This window comes from Diorhabda carinulata, chromosome 7, assembly GCF_026250575.1.
Source record: "Diorhabda carinulata isolate Delta chromosome 7, icDioCari1.1, whole genome shotgun sequence".
NCBI classification, from domain to species: Eukaryota; Metazoa; Arthropoda; class Insecta; order Coleoptera; family Chrysomelidae; genus Diorhabda; species Diorhabda carinulata.
The window spans coordinates 14115153-14133882 of NC_079466.1; the positions used below are offsets into that span (position 1 = coordinate 14115153).

At 30.8% G+C, this 18730-nt stretch overlaps 3 protein-coding genes across 4 annotated transcripts in view; 2 read left to right on the top strand and 1 right to left on the bottom strand.

The window, feature by feature from the left end:
• The first annotated feature begins 295 nt into the window (after window positions 1-295).
• LOC130896822 (G-protein-signaling modulator 2) overlaps window positions 296-18730 on the top strand; it is a 29654-nt gene continuing 11219 nt past the window's right edge. Inside the window, exon 1 of one of the 2 annotated variants that reach the window (XM_057805153.1) lies at window positions 296-572. The gene's annotated coding sequence lies outside the window, so the exon portion shown is untranslated. Of the gene's footprint in view, window positions 573-17477; window positions 17501-18730 lie in introns of those variants that run through there. The other variant, XM_057805154.1, reaches the window with a different exon arrangement.
• On the bottom strand, window positions 1740-18074 carry LOC130896826 (serine/threonine-protein kinase SBK1-like). The gene is made up of 6 exons (XM_057805159.1): window positions 17827-18074; window positions 7728-7815; window positions 6214-6475; window positions 2906-3188; window positions 2564-2847; window positions 1740-2515 (listed from the first exon to the last, which is right to left on the bottom strand). The coding sequence occupies exons 2-6, from the start codon at window positions 7794-7796 to the stop codon at window positions 1977-1979; spliced, it is 1437 nt and encodes a 478-aa protein (XP_057661142.1). The 5' UTR covers window positions 7797-7815; window positions 17827-18074; the 3' UTR covers window positions 1740-1976.
• Window positions 7999-17280, top strand: LOC130896819 (protein artichoke-like). Its single transcript, XM_057805146.1, has one exon. The coding sequence runs from the start codon at window positions 9112-9114 to the stop codon at window positions 11908-11910; it is 2799 nt and encodes a 932-aa protein (XP_057661129.1). The 5' UTR covers window positions 7999-9111; the 3' UTR covers window positions 11911-17280.

The following is an 18730-nucleotide window of genomic DNA, read 5'->3' on the forward strand; positions in this document are numbered from 1 at the left end:
CAACATAACCAAAAAAATGTACCCCCTGAAGTTTGTTTTTTAAAAAAATCAGAATCTGAACAAAAATATTTGTTATTTGAAGTTTTCGATAATTTATGAATAAAGAATTAAAAAAAAAGATGTTGCTGAATAAAATTATTTATTCATCGTTTGAAATTTTTTATCTTTGTTTCATTATTTTCAATGTAATTTATTGAAAATCATTTAATGATTTATTTTATAAATATTAAAATTTTTTATGGGAAATTCCTAGTAATTGTGAGGATTTAAGGGGTTTACGATTGGGGCTTTAGGGATATAAATTTTTGAAAGTTGGAAACACTGCAAACCATATTTATATACTTATTACATATGGCTTCTGATCTCTTCCTTAGAGACGAATGTTATTCGTTTGGTCGATTTAATTTGGTATAGATTGATGCTTGATGCAAATTTACTCATTGATGAACTGCAAATACTGCCATTGGGGATATGGAATTCCATAATTACATATTTAAAAAACTTTATTAGGGAGATACATTTGATATTTTGTGTAAATGTGAAGATAGTTTGAAGTCAAAAAAAACTATTCAGTGAGTATTATTTTTTTTTCAAAATTGATAAGCATTAGTTATATCATATTGTATGACCAACTCAACTTTCATTTTGGAAAAATAATTGACGGATTTCTTTCTTGTGAAAGAATTGTGATATTCGAAACAAGTTTATAAGGTTATGTGAACCTCAATTTGCGATTTCCCTATAAGATTGAGAAAGAAAAATAAACAATGAATTTTTATATCATTTATTCACAAATGAGATTTTAATCTAACATAGAATATTAAAGGAATATTGCCAATGAATAATTTTAAGTTGAAAAATAAGAAAAAATTGTCTATAATTTGCTTCTAGTAAGTAAAAATATTTTGGTAACTTCGAGTAACAAAACAAAAAAACTATAAAACATAAATTATAATCTAAAATTTTGAATATATTTCACAATATATTGATTTTCGAACAAAAATAATAATAGAAATAGATGAAATCGGTTTTATACCATTCATTCAAAATTATCAATTTAAAACAAAGAACATATTTTTGAAATATCACTATCATACATTAATTATACTAATAATACTGACATTCTCATGTACAAGGTGATTCAAAAATGATGGCAATTGGTAAGTAAGGAACCAAATGTCCTACAAATTTCTGTTTTTATAATTTTTTTTGTATAATTTCAAATACAAAGATGTAACTCGAAGAGGTTACATAAAGTCTAAACTGTAAACCAATATATCTTGATATATTTTTAAAAAGTTAATTTTGATAATGGTTTTGGAAAGGAGAGAATTCTGAATATTCTATTTTTCAGCAGCTGCTTTATTTCATAAACATTAAAAATGCATACTTCAGCAGTTACTTCATATTGTAAACATTCAAAATATGCACAAAACAAACTTCAGCATCTACTTCACATTGTAAACATTCAAAATACAAGCTTCATCAGTTACTTAAGATATATCCTATATGAGATATAGTATCGTTTTTGAAATTTTCCACAAAGGAAAACAATTAGAAATTTTTTCGCCCCCAAACTTATAGGACATACTAGTTATTGGTAATTTTCCATGAATCACCCTATACAGAGCGAATTTCAAATATGGAACGCCTCGAATATATCGATAATGACTTGTAAAGGTTTTTGTAATACACATAATTTTTTACATTGTTGTCAGATCTTCAATTTTTTCCCGAAATTTAGGAAAGTTTATTATTTTAAAATGATCATGCTGTAGACAAGATTCAATTCCTCTTATGTGACACGTTTTGTGTTAAAAAAATGTTTTCTTTATGTGAGGATTTCTTCGTGTTGTAGTTTAAAATGTTATTTAGGGCATTCCATAATCAAACATCACTTATTCAATTAATTGAGCTGATAGTTTTCACTCAGGTACGTTTTCTGTTATACAATTAGTTCGGTATCTTCATTATCATCAAATTTGGGGTAACTGGACGTTAATTTTATATTTAACGGTAACGCTAGATTCACTACTAATTGCACTTTCTGACGAAGTTAGAGAATTTGGTATTTTAGTTTGTCCTATACCATTTTCAAAATTGGTCACTTCCTTTGAAATTTTTTGATGTTCCAATGGTATCCTGGGATCTATTGGTGGTTTATAAGGTATATCATCCCTAATTCTACTTTGTCTATGATTTCGTCTTTTGATATCTTTAATTTTTCTTTCGGTAATAGATTCTCGTTCTCCCAAAGGACCGTTTTGGTTATCGTGTATTTTGATATTTTCTTCATCTAATTCCTCGGTTGGTTCATCATCTTCTTCAATTACGCTGTTCTGTATCCATTCTCTGATTCTGTTCTTTTTAGCTACTCTATCTACGGTCGTTTCTAAACCGTATTGTGTAAGGCTGTAGAGTAGTTTGTTTTTTTCTTCGGGGCTGCTGTGGAAACTGTACATTGACGGGCATAATCCTTCGTCTTCTTTGAGCGTTTCGTTAGATTTTTCCATACCTACAAAAGATATAGTTAAACGGATAAATAAATTCGATTAATATTTACCTTTCGACATCCATCTATCGTCGAGGTATCTATGAACTTCGGCTAAACCGGCCGGTCTTTTTTCTGCTCTCGGTTCCAAATATTTCTTGAACAATCTTTGAGCTTTGGACGATACCAATTTGAATAGCTTCGGTTGTCTTTTTAAAGGTATGTTGGAATTTTGCCAAGAAAGGTATCTGACGTATCTGGGATCATCCATAGCTGCTTTTTGCCACGGTAAACATCCGGTTAGGCAAACGAAAATAACTATACCGAATTGCCATACGTCGTGAGAAGTTTGAGCCCTAAAATTTGAAACGAACAAATAAAAAAAATAAATAAATTTCAATCGACTAATCTTACTTATATGTCCCATCGGTTGGTACTAATAAAATTTCCGGTGCTGCGTACGGTAACCATTCGTTTCTTCTTAAAACCACCGTTCCCGATCTGCGAGTTTCTCCGAAATCGCACAATTTGATTCGCGAAAAATCCGATTTGAATACCAAAATATTATCGAGCTTAACGTCGCGATGAACTAAATCTCTCGCGTGCATATGATCTAGAGCTGCTGCTAATTGTTTCGCTACCCTTTTCGTGTGAAGTTCCCCTATTCCTATTTCCGATACGTTCGATGTCAAGTCACCTAAAAAAGTAATTCATCGACGTTTTCTTGAATGCCGTTAAAAAACTGCATTATGTACTATTTGTTCGGTGAAAGATATGAGAAAAAAGAAAATATCTCTTCCGGCCAAAAGTTTTTGCCAAAAATTTCAACTGTGGATTATTCCTTCGGTGTTTATAATTGTAGTTTAGTCCCAGTTAACCTTGTGAGACGCAAGAAATTTATACTTTTTGGATCCAGACATATTTTTGTCAAAGGGTTCGAGTAAAAGCACCTGCTTGGGTTCTCAAAGGTTTTTGGTAACGTCAAGTGGGACACGACGAACCTATCTGAAGGCATATGTGCTCAACGGCCTTTTGGCCGCCCACAAAGCTTCTAAAAAGTTGTAATATCGTTTTTTTGTTGTTGATTCAACTGAAGGATTCGTCACTATCAGATTAATGATATAATTCATACTAGTCTCTTATATTATTAGATATAGTTGACCTTTGGACGAGGATGGTGCCAGTAGTACCTGTCCCAACAAAGAAAACAGGTATAAAGGGGATATTGAACTCACTTTTACGAATGTTTCAGTTACTGATATTTCTTTGTCGATCTTTTATCAAAGAAAAATAGTTTACCTTACCATTGAGTCAACAAAAAAATCATAAACACGTGAATGAAATTTATAATAGTTAACTAAATCTACTTGATTGTCCAAGCAAAAGTTCCTAACTTGTTTCACCGCCTAGACCTTTCCAAAATAACAATTAACTGCCGAAATCACCTCTTCATTGTTGATCGTTTTTCCTTTTTCAAAATTATGTCACGCACGCGCTTCTCAAAAACCGACGTCATGATCTTGCCTGCAGATGGAACGGCTTTTGCCTTCTTTAGAGCCGGTTCTCCGTTTTCAGTCCATTATTTTGATTGTTTTTTTTGGTTTCGTTTCATCAATGGTTATGATACCGAGTCAAAATCCATTCAAACATTACCAAACACTCGATGGAAACATCTTCACGACGCTGTTTTTGTTCCATTATGAGCAAACGCGGCACCCATCTTGCGCACAGCTTTCTCATATTCTAATTTTCAGTTAAATGCGATGTACCCCACTTTTTGACATGTCTGCTATGTCTGCTAGCTCACGCACTTTCAGCCCACAATCATTCAGTGCCATTTTGTGGATTTTCTTCAACATTTCCGGAGTCGTCACCTCATTTGGTCGACCACTGCGATGGGGGTCTTCGCATGTGGTACGGCCTGGTTTGAACTCTTCCACCCAATATTTCACTGTTGATATCGAAGGAGCAGTTTCACACAGACTAGAATCTAGTTAAGCTTATTTTTGGTTAGGCTAATGCCTTTCAAATACAAGTATTGTATCATGGTGTCATCTGGCTGCAAAACCGGACAACTCCTCAATTTTCGGAAAATCTCTGTTGAGGTCCTTTACCAACATTCCCACCCATTGGCAACAAGAAACCATAACCGGTCAAATCCGTGCGTTTTGGGGATTAGAAAACTCCAATTTGCTGCAAAAACGGTCATCTTCAAATTCAAAATGTTGACACGATATGCCCTTTAGAACCTGTAGAAGATAGAGGTAATTTTTCCCATTCCTGGGCATTCATTCATCCCTCCAGATAGGGTTTTCGCTCAAAAGTGAAAAAGGTTGAAGAGAATAGAGTCTCTTGTTGATCCTGCAGCTCATGAAAGCATTTTAGCTGAAATTGGAACGGTGTTTAAGCCTGGACGAGACTACGCCGACCACGATTGGAAGCAGGCCAGCAATGTATTCATCAACCCACCTTCACAATGGCATTTCAAATTCCCCCCGGGGGATACAAAAATACGAGGATAAACCGTTAGTGCAAGGGGAGGTATTCTACAGAAATGAGCAGCAGGATTGGTGCCGTAGGTACTGCAATAAAGTCCCTAAAACTTCATGATGTCGAAAAATTACTGACGAAATATTATGGACTAGATTGGGACAAAGACGACCGGTTGATTTTTTACAGAAACATTTAGACTGATTTTGGTGATAATGAGGAAGTCTACGAGGAAATAGATGACGAATCCTTGGAGAATAATGACGTCTCAACCTCTAATTAACTTCAGTTACAGTAAATGATATTTTTTCTTGGCTAAAACTTCGCTATTTAATGTCAATTTTTAAGTTTTTTGATATTTAGTTTGTTGCAAAAGCGACCAACTCCAAAATGGGTTGTAAAAGCACCCAAATTCGAACTATAATTTTGAATTTCCTCATCCTTGTAACTTCCCCCAGGTTCTGTTATGATGCTTTAAAACCTACTATTCTGGTGACGCATTAACAACAAGAGATTTGGATCTGAAATTTCCTAGGTTCTCCTGAAAAATTTTCTGTAATGTTCCACTATTTATGGCTGCAAAACAAAATATTAAACAACGCGTCGTTTTCAAATTTGAAACGCACGATGTATAGATTGTATACTTTATGATACAGTGGGTATTTTCCAAAGTAACTACCGACATCTCTAGGTCAGGCCTGGTACTTCTGAGACCGTCCTCGTGAAATTATTGTAAATTGAAGATACTTTCGAAATTACTTCCCATAGGAATGTTTCCCATAAAAATTCCTCGGATGTTTTAATTTGAGAGGAACAAGAACTGCATCTTTTTTGCACAAAATTCAAATTAGGACTTTTTCGAGAATCGCATCGTTCGGAGTAGCTTCTAAAAATATTTATTCAGCGTTTCGGAAAATCTTTGAGAAATGTATTAAATCTTAATATTATTTTGGCTCACTAGACTGTACATTCTATAAGTTTGGCTCGCTTACCGTCTATATACTGCCAATTTAAACCTTTGTTGTGTGGTAAATTATAGAATTTTACATATTATTATTTCAGTTCCCGTCAGTGGTAATCTAAACAAACTAATTTCTATTAAATAGAGAGATTACGTTCTAACGAACTGCCAGTTCAAAGAAAATAATCAAAAAAATCATAGAACAGAATTTAACCGTATTATTTTCAACAAAATTATTCGCCTACCCTTTAAATTTAATGTTGTTTCTTACCTAGTGGAGCGTATTCTTGGGAAAAAACGTAGAATCCTGCTGTTTCGAATGCTACATCATAAGCAGTAATTATATTTTTGTGTACGCCTAAATGTAGTCCGTAATGGAATTCCCTATAGAAATCTTTGAGCGCCGTGTAAGGTTTCGGAAGTGCTTTTAAAACCATTTCAGTATCAGTAGCTTTGTGTTCTACAAGAAGGATTTTCCCGAACCAACCCTCGCCTACAATTTGCAAAATATCGAACTCATCTGCGAGATTTACCTACAAAAATGCAGTTTCTAATAAATTTTATTGATACGAGAATAATATGTCAAATCTGACATTGACATCTTGAAGTTTGACATTTATAATGGTGAACGTACCCAGAATGTGAGACTTTTGGCATTTATCAATTGACATTTCCCAAATTTCTCGAATTGTCGTTAATTTTTCATTCTTCCTTCTCTCTTCCGGCGTTAATTTGTCGTTGGATCGTGAAAAGCAAATTATTTGCACGAAAATATATCTCTAAACGTGGAGTTTGAAAAAAAAGATCGACGTATGGACCTGTTCGTCCACCACATTTTTAGAGTTGATTCTTTTCTACATATCAGTGCCCTAGCTTTGATCAGAATGCCTATAAAACGATATGGCAACACTGTTATGAATATGTCAAATCTGACATTGTTGACATTGACATTTTTAATAGTGAACGTACCCATAACGTGAGACTTTTGGCATTTATCAATTGACATTTCCCAAATTTCTCTAATTGTCGTTAATTTTTCATTTTCCTTCTATCTTCTGGCGTAGATCCACCACATATCAGTGCCCCAGCTTTGATCAAAATGCCTATAAAACGATCTAGATCGACCTTCTCGATCAGTAACAAATGTTTTAGCTTGTTTGGATTTTTTCCATTCCAGTTATTGTAATTTCTAAGGGCTTCTTCGTTGGTTAGAAGACAACTAGACCAGACTTCTTGGTCGTTTGATACGCCCAAATGATACAGTTCTAGATCAGATTTTGAGGCAATTTCAAATCTGGAACGACGGTTTGAGGTATAGGTACTAAGGTGTATATTCTTGATCTCAATCATCTTCACTTTCTATTTTTATATTGTCCTCTATTTCCGAAACAAGTTCATTGATAGCGTCCTCATATTCTTATTTCTGCTTTCAAATACCTCTTCATGCTCGAGTTGTATCAGTGGTCTACATCTTCGAAAACGATCCATTCTAACCTGAATCTAGTATCAAATTTGACGTCGTTTAATGCCGGTTCGGGGTCTCAGTGGGACCCCACTTGCCTCTAAATTGCGTAATATCGCGAAACTATTGTTCAAAACACACGATAAGTTTTGTAATTTTGAGCACATAGCTGAAGGCGTAGTTGCCAGTTGCATTTTGTTTCAAAAGTATTAAGGAAAATATTGTACTGACGTTTTCGAGGATTCAAAGGTTAATGCTGTATTAGTTAGTGAAGTTATTTATTTATTTTTATTATGAAAAGTTATCTTACAATTCTAGTTTACCTTTTCCAATTCAAATTCTCGAATTTTGTGAATATTTCCTGTCAATAATTGTTTTAACATACTACCCATGCCGATGTTGAAGCATACCCTGAAATAGATAAAAGTTTAACCTTATTTTAATAAAAAAGAAACAAAAAAACTGCTATTAAAAGTAATAATAGGTAAAAAATATATAGAAAAACAATTTTAAAATGAGTGATGAGTGGTGTTGGTTTGTTTTTTTGATTCGTGTGTGAAGTGTTGTTGGACCCACGTTTCATACTGCGCAGAAATTCTGCTTTATTTCTGTGAAAAAACTCGATGGAAACATCTTCACAAAGCTGCTTTTGTTCCATTGAAATGCCTGCTTTGTTTGCTACCTCGCGTACTTTCAGTCGACGATCTTCCAGTACCGTTTTGTCGATTTCCTTCAACATTTGTGGAGTCGTCACCTCATTTGGTCGACCGCTACTTTGCTAGTCTTCGTAGGTCGTATGGTCTCGTCTAAACTTTGCTACACAATATTAAAAACGAAAGAGCAGTCTCACCACGAGGTAAAACTGTATAGACTGTGTACTTTCTAACACAGTGTAATTTTTCAAACAATTATCGCCATCTCTAGGTGAGGCCAGGTACTTCGGTCTACAAATTCACTGAAAACGTTCACTAATGATGATTGCCAAACAATTATCGTCATATCTGGGTCAGGCCAGGTACTTCGGTCTACAAATTCACTGATAACGTTCACTAATGATGACTGCCAAACAATTATCGCCATCTCTAGGTCAGGGCAGGTACTTCGGTCTACAAATTCACTGAAAACATTCACTATTGTTGACTGCCAAACAATTATCGCCATCTCTAGGTCAGGCCAGGTACTGCGGTCTACAAATTCACTGAAAACGTTCACTAATGATGGCTGCCAAACAAAAGCTCCATCAAGCTAGCAGTCAGATATTCGGAAAAATTAAAAAAAAATTTATGAATCGAAAGGATTTTCAATGCTCGTTCTGAAAATCCAAACCCCGAATTTTCTCGTTGATTCAATAAAAAGATATTAACGGTCGTTTTGATGTTCTCTCAAAAGTCACGTTTCCTAATGCACTTTCAATGTTTAATTAACTTTTTATTACACAAACATGCACTACCAAATTCATTTTTTACTTCAAATATCAGTTTGACATGCTATACTTTGCATCTAACGGCGCCGATGACTTCTAATACAACTACTGCCATCTCTAGGTCAGACCAGGTACTTCTAGGATCGTCCGTACCGATTGCGTACTTTTTAATAATACACTGTCCTCGTATATTCGAATCTTGTCACCTTTAACATCTGGCCTGTACTGCTTTACGCATTTATGTATACCAATTAAAAAAATTACATTACAATTAAAAGCTATAAATGTTTATTAATTCTACGCTAGGCTACATATTAAAAATGATGTTTGTGTCGGAAAGAACATTGTTAATAGTAATTTTATTACTTTATCGGATAGTTAATAGTTCGCAGTCACGTTGTAAATATGAAAATGAACAGTTTTCTTGTGAAAATATCATATTACAAGATTTCTACAAAGAATTATTCAGCGAGGAATGGAATTTTATGTTAACTACAGTTTCGTCGATAGAAATCTCGAATTCTAACCTCACAATTATCGAATACTTGTATAAAACAAGTCGTTTGGGTAACATTGAAAATTTGGCGATTAAAAATAGCTCGGTGGGGATAATCTACAACTCATCTTTCAACGATTTCGAACATCTGAAGATACTCGATTTGGGTTTTAATAAATTGCGATCCGTAAGTTTTTCGGAAAGTCTACCTAACACTATAAGTCATCTTCTATTGAACAACAACAACATAACTAATGTTTCGTTGAATTTTCTACGTTTACCTTTATTGAAATATTTAGATTTAAGTTATAACAAAATTAAAAACATCGAATTTGGACAAATAAATCAATTATACGATATTAATTTAAGCAACAACGAAATTATTTCATTGGAATCGTTCCAGTTAATTCAACATTTAGTTCGTTTAAATTTAGGTTCTAATAGAATTGACACATTCGAAGAAAATCGGATGCCAATAGGAATCGAATCGTTAGATTTAAGCTACAATAATTTAAGTTCAATAAGTTTATTGTACGGGAAAAAATATTTGAATTTAGCTGGATGTAAATTAGATACATTCCATGCTAAAATACCGATAAGTTACTTAAATTTGAAACGAAATAAGTTTCACAACTTATCTAATTTAACGTTAAGTTTGAAGAAAAATTTTAATTTTAACTTTGTATTATCATTGGATGTATCTAATTCTTCGATTTACGAAATAACCGAAAATTATTTTAACGATATGCAGTTTGAAGTACTCAATTTGAGTTTGAATAGAATCGAAGTTATTCGTGAAAATACTTTCACGAATTGCGGTATTTTTTTATTAGATTTGTCCGAATCGAAAATCGGTTTACTACAAAAGTATAGTTTTAATAACGTTTTTATGAACACACTGTATATGATGCGAAATAATATATCCACTTTAGATAATTTTAGCTATGAAACCGAAGTTTTTACTATTAATTTATCTTTTAATCCTATTAAGTTTATTAAAAATAATTATTTTAAAAATTGTAAAAATCTTATGAGATTGATTTTGTCGCAATGTCATGTTCATAATATTGAACCGAATTCTTTTACTACTACATTGAAATTTTTAGATCTAACTTTTAATAAATTAAATGTTTTAGACGAAAATATATTTGGTTGGAATATTGATGAAATAAATTTGAAAGGAAACGCGATTTCTAGGATAAAAAAAGGATCTTTTAGTAATTTGTATAGTCTCAATCGATTAAATTTATCAAATTTAGGAATTAAATATATAGAATCATTCGCGTTTACAAATTTATCCAAAATTCGAGAAATTTATTTAGATAATAACGAAATAAATAGAATAAACGCGAATTTATTCACGAATACTGATAAATTGATAAAAATCGATTTTTCCGATAATCCGATTAACGAGGTTAAACAATTTTCGAATAAACTAAAATTATTAGATGTTACATTAACTTTTAACGGCGATTTCGAATCTGAATCTATATCGAATTTTAATATAAAAAAATTGATTATAAAAAATTCGAATATAACAACTTTAAAAACCGATAGTTTTAGAGGTTTATTCGGTTTATCTGAGTTATATTTTAACAATTCTTCAATTTTTTCAGTAGAAACTGGAGCTTTGAATGATTTAATCAATTTAATACATTTAGACGCACATAATTTATTTAAAAATATCAAATTTATAGATAAAAATATTTTAAACGATTTAAAATCTTTAACGAAACTCAATTTATCTAATACAAATTTGGATTATTTACATTCTTATTGTTTCCAAGGGTTAAATAAACTTGAATTATTAAATTTAAGTAGAAACCGTATCAGTGTTTTGAAATCCGATACTTTTTTCGGTCTAATCGCTTTACGACATTTAGATTTAACAAAAAATCAATTATCGACTCTAGTTTCGGGTGTTTTCAATAGTTTAATTAACTTAAAAAAGTTATACATGGAGAATAATAACTTGAAACTATTAGAAACTAATATTTTTACGAGTTTACGAGATTTGGAAATCTTGGATGTTTCTAAAAACAAATTAAAAATTTTACAGAACGGTTGTTTCCAAGGATTAGATCGACTTTCAGAATTAAATTTAGCTAATAATAATATAGAACACGTCGATATAAGTTTGTTTAAACCTTTAAAATATTTAAAAATATTGAATATGAATAACAACAATCTTGGTTTGAATGGATCCTCTCATAATTCTTTGGCAATAAATACATTATCGAGTTTAATCGATCTAGAAATTTTAGATTTGACTTATAATTTTTTGAGTAATTTAAATACAAAATTTGTATTCATGTCTTTGAGGAAACTAACTCATTTATATTTGGATCATAACTATTTGAAATTCTTAGATTTCGATAGCTTGTTAAAGAATTCGAAACGTCTCGTTTATGTTGGCGTATCTTATAATTTGTGGAATTGTACTATTTTGGCCAACGTCGTTGAAATTTTGTACAGTCACAACGTAAATTATTATCCTAATGAACCAGTTTTCGATGCTGATAACATTGAAGGAATAAATTGTGTCGATATTTGTAGATACTTATATTGTGATACAGAATTCAATTAGATAACGAAATGTTACAAGGTCTGGTTATTAAATTATTCTATATTCGAATGCTCCCCTTCAATATACTCCCATCTCCTCACCACACACACCTTTCCATACGTTTTTTCCATTGATCGAAGCAGCACTGGAAGTCTTCTTTGGTGAAAGTCTTTAGAAGCTCTACGGATTTTTGATTTAACGCTTCCATCGACTCAAATCGGGTCCCTTTCAAAGCAGATCTTTTTCTAAACTTTCAAGAAAATCCGAGCAGACCTTTTGACGCCAGAGCTTTTGGTAAGGAGTCAGTTTTTTGGCTTTTGTCATGTGTAAAATTTTTCTAACCGTTTCTTTATCATTCAGATGCTCATTCTACGATCAGCACGCACAATTTGGTTGATTTTGGTCACTGTTTTACTCGTTTTAGGCGCTCAGTCTCGTTATTTAATAGGCAGACCTCGTATAAGATAGGAACCAGCGGTAAAAAACGTTAAAACTGTGGAATTTTGTTAATCAACGTCGATTTTTATGAAAATTTGGATATAAACTCTAATTACTCCAAAATCTACCTTGTACCGAATGGTGCGTTTTATTTTTTAGGGGTGAAAACTATCCCTTAACGTAAAAAATATAAAAATCTTCGATTTTAGCATGTATTTGAGTGAAATGCAGTTTAAATGAATTATTTGTAGATCTGTTGATATTCTTAAACAAGTTTATGATTAATCGGAGTCATGCAACCCCTCCAAAAATCATCCTCTAAGGGTAGTAATATTGAAAGTTTTTTTTTAAAGAAACTTATTATAATCTCGATTTTCATGAAAATTTGAATTCAAGCTCTACTTACCCTCTTCTACGAAATCTTCCCTGTGCCGAAGCGAACTTTTTATATTTTGGGGGTGTAAACTAACCCTTAATACAAAAAAATTTAAAATCTCAGATTTTGTGCATGTTTCCGGTGAAATAAAGTTTAAATGTATTACTCGTAAATCTTTTGACATTCTCAAATACCTTTATGATCAATCAGATTAATGGAACCCCTCCAAATCATCCCCTAATCATATGAAAAGTTAAAAAATAATCTCAACGATTTTATTATAAATAAAAAATTACTGAAAAGTGTAATTATATTGAATATTTCGGCAATATTATTAAGAAGTGTTGCTTTTTAAATATTTCAACCCTTATGAAACCCACCTTCAATGACAATGACAAATTCCACAAAAATAACAAAAAAATAAAGATATTTTTAAAATCAATATTTCTCGATTGTACGCTCCACGTTTTTCTTTTTCCAATGCTCCAAAATTCGTGCTCCGAAATTTTGAAAAAAAAGCAGTTGGTTTTTCGACAATAACTCGCTCGATTTTCAAGCTAGAAACTTTTTTAAAAAAGCATTTTGTAGGAGATTTCAAGTACTTCAACTTCATATCAATTAAAACTTTTGTTAACCCTCGGTTTCAAAAAGGGTTTAACTCAAAGGGGTTGCATAAGGTTGGTACGCGAATGCAAACTTTGAACTAATGTTCAAATATTTGAAATATTTTCTCATAACATGAATAGTTTTTAGTTTATTTAAGAAAATTTCGTTTGTTTTTTCAAGATTACGGAAATACAATGTTCAATTTAATCAATAATTTTGGTAATTATACACTTTCACGGTCACCTGGTTTTTTGGCTCTAGAAAATCGAAAAATGGATGGATTTATATATGTATATGTAATTATACACATTTTTCGATTTTCGAGCCAACCTAACCTAACCAAAAAACCAGGTGACCGCGAAAGTATATAATTACCCTTTGGGTTAGGTTTTTTATGTTGGTTTTTTGGTTAGGTTAGGTTAGGTTAGGTTAGGTTAGGTCACATAGTAGCAATGATTTTTCGCATTCAGCAACTCGCATATTCTTAGATGACTTGATAAGAAATTCTTGCATGGAAAAAAATGATGTTGAAAATGGTGTGCGACAATTTTTTGCATCTAAACCTAAAGAAAAGTTTGGTAATTATACACTTTCACGGTCACCTGGTTTTTTGGCTCTAGAAAATCGAAAAATGGATGGATTTTAATGATCTTGGTCTCAAAATGTTCCATTTTACGGCGGATTTATAAAAAAATTAGTAGAAATAGCTGGAATGAAAATTTCTCATAGTTTTACTGTTTTAAATCGTAAAAAAACGGTTTTGCAAAATAATCCTTTACAAAAAATTATCTCATTATCAGATAAAGTTCTTATATTTTTTTTGTATTCTACATAAATTAATGAACAATTTAAAAAAAATCCAAAAAGAATGATTTTTTCAGTTTTTATAGCTTAAAATGAAATCGATGAAAAACAATCAATTTTCGTGAATAGTTTCGTACTATATTCTTCAATGTTAATAGTTTGCATTTAAAGTCATGAAACTGTAAAAAATATTTATTTTTTTTAATTTTCGTATTTTTTTTATAAACACGCCGTAAAATGGAACATTTTGAGACCAAGATCATTAAAATCCATCCATTTTTCGATTTTCTAGACCCAACCTAACCTAACCAAAAAACCAGGTGACCGCGAAAGTGTATAATTACCCTTTTTTTTTAATAGAATACATTTTAGGCTGTAAAATACCGAAAAATTAACTTTTTTGAAATTTTTTTTTTCAAAAAATACTCTTTTTTTTATGTAAATTGCGAAAAAAAATATACGAACTTGATTCCACGACGTCAGAAACAGTTACGAAGGATTATATGTAGAAAATCATTTTTTTTGCATTTAAAATCATGAAACTGTAAAAAATATTTATTTTTTTTAATTTTCGTATTTTTTTATAAACACGCCGTAAAATGGAACATTTTGAGACCAAGATCATTAAAATCCATCCATTTTTCGATTTTCTAGAGCCAACCTAACCTAACCTAACCTAACCAAAAAACCAGGTGACCGCGAAAGTGTATAATTACCCTTTTTTTTTAATAGAATACATTTTAGGCTGTAAAATACCGAAAAATTAACTCTTTTGAAATTTTTTTTTTTTTTCAAAATATTCATTTTTTTATGTAAATTGCGAAAAAAAATATACGAACTTGATTCCACGACGTCAGAAACAGTTACGAAGGATTATATGTAGAAAATCATTTTTTTTGCATTTAAAGTCATGAAACTGTAAAAAATATTTATTTTTTTTAATTTGGTAATGGCTTGGGTATAATTATTACATTGTTTCAAAAAATAAAAACGAAGAAATCTTATTTTTGCTATGAAATAATCAAATCTTATGCAAAAGACTTTTGACAGTACTCATTCTAAAGGTTTTCCTATGTGCTTCTAAAAAGATCTCTTGAGTTTTTTCCAAAAATTTCATCAATTTCAAGTTATTTAAGGTTAGAGGTTTTCAATTTCAACAAGCAATAACTCAGTTATTATTGAATTTACAGAGGTCTTTAAAAAACGAATCTCTTTGTTTTTTTATTGGCTACATTTTTGTTCTTAATGATTTTGCTGATAAAATGAAAACTTTCTAAGTTATTCATGAAAAACTATAAAAAATATGCGTTTTTTTTTAAAGCAAAATAAGCAGTTTCAATCGTTAAAAACTCTAAAAATAACAACTTTAGAAAAAACTTTGTACTGTAAAAGTTGCTTAGAATTAGTCAATCTATCGACCTACAAGATTATTTTGTTGAAATAAGGTTTTGAAGAAGGTTATAAATACTACCTTAATACCAATTTTTCAAGAAAATCGACCTTGATTATCAAAATTTCACGGGAAATCGGCTGGTACCTGGCCTAATATATTACCGGTTAAAAGTTTATGCCCACCCTATAGTTGCTTGATAGATAACAAAAAAAACAGTACGATAGAATTTCATACTTATATTATGGACAAATAATCTTCGTCGTGGCTCCATTCGTTTTTCGGGATATTCCAAAGATGTGAGACAATAATTTAACCAGTAAATCAAGAATTTAATACATAATCAATTATTGAATAAATTATCTATTGTCAGAGGTGGTAGATTTCAGTGGTTTCTTTATCGTTTTGAACGAACAAACCATAGAACTTTAATTTGTAACGGTCTCTATTAAGTTTTTCGTATGACAGCTGTCAAATGTGTAATACCAATTTGTGCAGAGAAAAGCTACAAATTAACGATTTTTGTCAAAATTATGGATTTGTATGTGACATATTTCCATATTTTAAGAGATAAAGTCAATTGTATCGATGATCGTAAAACTTTTAACCTTTTTCGTTACGTGAAAATATTTATATATGATAATTTAATTTATTTTGAGAAACAAAATTGAATATATCGGTAAAACAAACCATAGAACTATAACTTGTAATATTATTTATTCGTTTTTTGACAGTTTTCATATGTTTAAAACCAATTTGTGCAGACATAAGTTACAAATTGGACGATTTTTGTCAAAATTATGGATTTGTATGTGACATGTTTCCATATTTTAAGAGATAAAGTCAATTATATCGATGATCCTAAAACTTTTAACCTTTTTCGTTACGTGAAAATATTTATATATGATAATTTAATTTATTTTGAGAAACAAAATTGAATATATCGGTGAAACAAACCATAGATCTATAACTTGTAATATTATTTATTCGTTTTTTGACAGTTGTCATATATTTAAAACCAATTTGTGCAGACATAAGTTACAAATTGGACGATTTCTGTCAAAATTATTGATTTTAACATATTTTAAAAAATAAAGTCATTTATATCGATGATCTGAACCATAAAGCTAAAAGATTTGTCGTCTAAATTTGGTTTAATCGAACATAACCTCAACCACAAACTTTTGTAATTTACAACATTATGTAAGAATTCCACGATCATGTACTGGAATTTTACCCCTCAATCATTGAGGAATATAATTAAAAATACTCGAACATATTAGGGCAAGTGTATAGAACTAGATTATGGATTATTAGGGAAACAAGGATCTAAAATAATGTGTAATAGTAGATATTTTTTATTACTAAGTTCATTATTAAATTTAAATTTTTTTATTAAATATCATTGTTTCGGGGTATATTTTTTGTCCACTTGTAGTTTTTTTTAAAAAAATACATAATTTCTATGGCCCTGGAAGTTTTCGAACTTGCTGTAACTTGGTTCTTGATAATAAATTTGGAATAGACAATCAAAATTATTTGCTTGTACACATAATTAATGATAAAATTTAGATGTTTCACCTTGTATATACGGTTATAAGTAGAATTAACCATACACGCATACTTGAAACCCTAATTACTACCGGGTTTATCCAACTTTTAAATAAATGTTTTTAAAATTAAATTTGACTAATGAACTGAATATTCGGGTCATAATTTATTTATATCTGTCTGTAAACATGATATATTTCAATAAAAATATGAAAAAAAATCACAAGTTGTTTATTTTTATTTCTTCTGCAAATAATACGTCATACATATAGAGATTGTATCCATAGAGGAAGACAAAAAGTGGCTTGAGAAGACCATTAAACATGACCAACTAAAGAAGAAGAAAAAGAAGAGATTTTCTTGCCTGTCGAAATAAATATTTTGTATATTATTATGTTAATTATTTTTCTATAAAACGATGAATACTAACTTAAGTTGAGCATCTGGTAAGAGCTATCAATTTTAATTTATTACACCTTGTGTTATTTAAGCAAATATTTCACTTCGTGTTCGCGTTAAAAAAGTAATATATTAGAGAAGATTCATAAAGGAAGCAATTATATTCACAAATGTTTTCCAGACATTTAAAGTATAACAAAAAAAATGAACCTATCCAGACTGTAGCACAATAGATCTATTTCTATATATAACTCATGAACACAATACGTTAAAGTATTTATAATTTAATTCAATTCAAACCGTTATTACTATTTTTAGTAGCTACATTTTAAATTACGAAATATGTTAATACAGATACAAACAGTTAAAATACCTTTTTTTTTTCTAAATAATTGTCGACACACGTGCAACACTATTCACATATAACACGAAAGTATTAAATTTCACTAATGATATCGTTAGTAGCTGCTAAGTTTAAATAAAGGATTTACTTTAAGCGCGAATATTTTTATAATTTCAGACAGCGTATTACATTATTCGAACGGGAAGAGAACCGATTCGGGTCTTCTTCCAAACATTAACAGTGGCATTCTCAGTTTAAAATGTGACAGCACCTATATGCGAATATTTATAGATACTTGCCGTTTTAGCCCAGTCAATATATAGATAAATTTTATGTTTCTAAATCGTCTTGATCTAAAATTTTTATAATTTTTGAAAGAATAATTTTATAACAGAAAGACCTAAAATCAAGACGATTTAGAAACATATACATACATAAAATGTTTTAGAAATTTAAAAAAATTATACAATTTATTATTATTTTTTTTTAATAAATATTTGATTGCAAGTTAATCCGAATCAGTTACATTCCCTTGTCGATTGAGTGCCGCGTTTATACCATAGAGTTAATATTAAAAATAGATAGAGCGAAGTATGGGAGCTTGTTCAAGTATACCCGAACTGCTCATAGAGAGAGAGAGAACATCGGTATACCAAAGACTTTTCCACAAAACATAGAACGGTCTACATAACCCAATCTGTCAGATTGTCTTCTGACGTCATAAATTACTCGACGTTACCTCACTTTCTAGTAAAATGTAAACAAATAATGTGCTTCTTTTATGTTAACCTCAATTTATAAAGTGAATATATTGAGAGAGACCCAAAAGGCTTCCTGTAATTTTTGATGTTATAAAAGTAGATCTTGTGGGGTTAATGAAAGTTCACCGTTCTATTCAACTCTATCTGTCTCTACTTTTTTCTTATTGGACCGC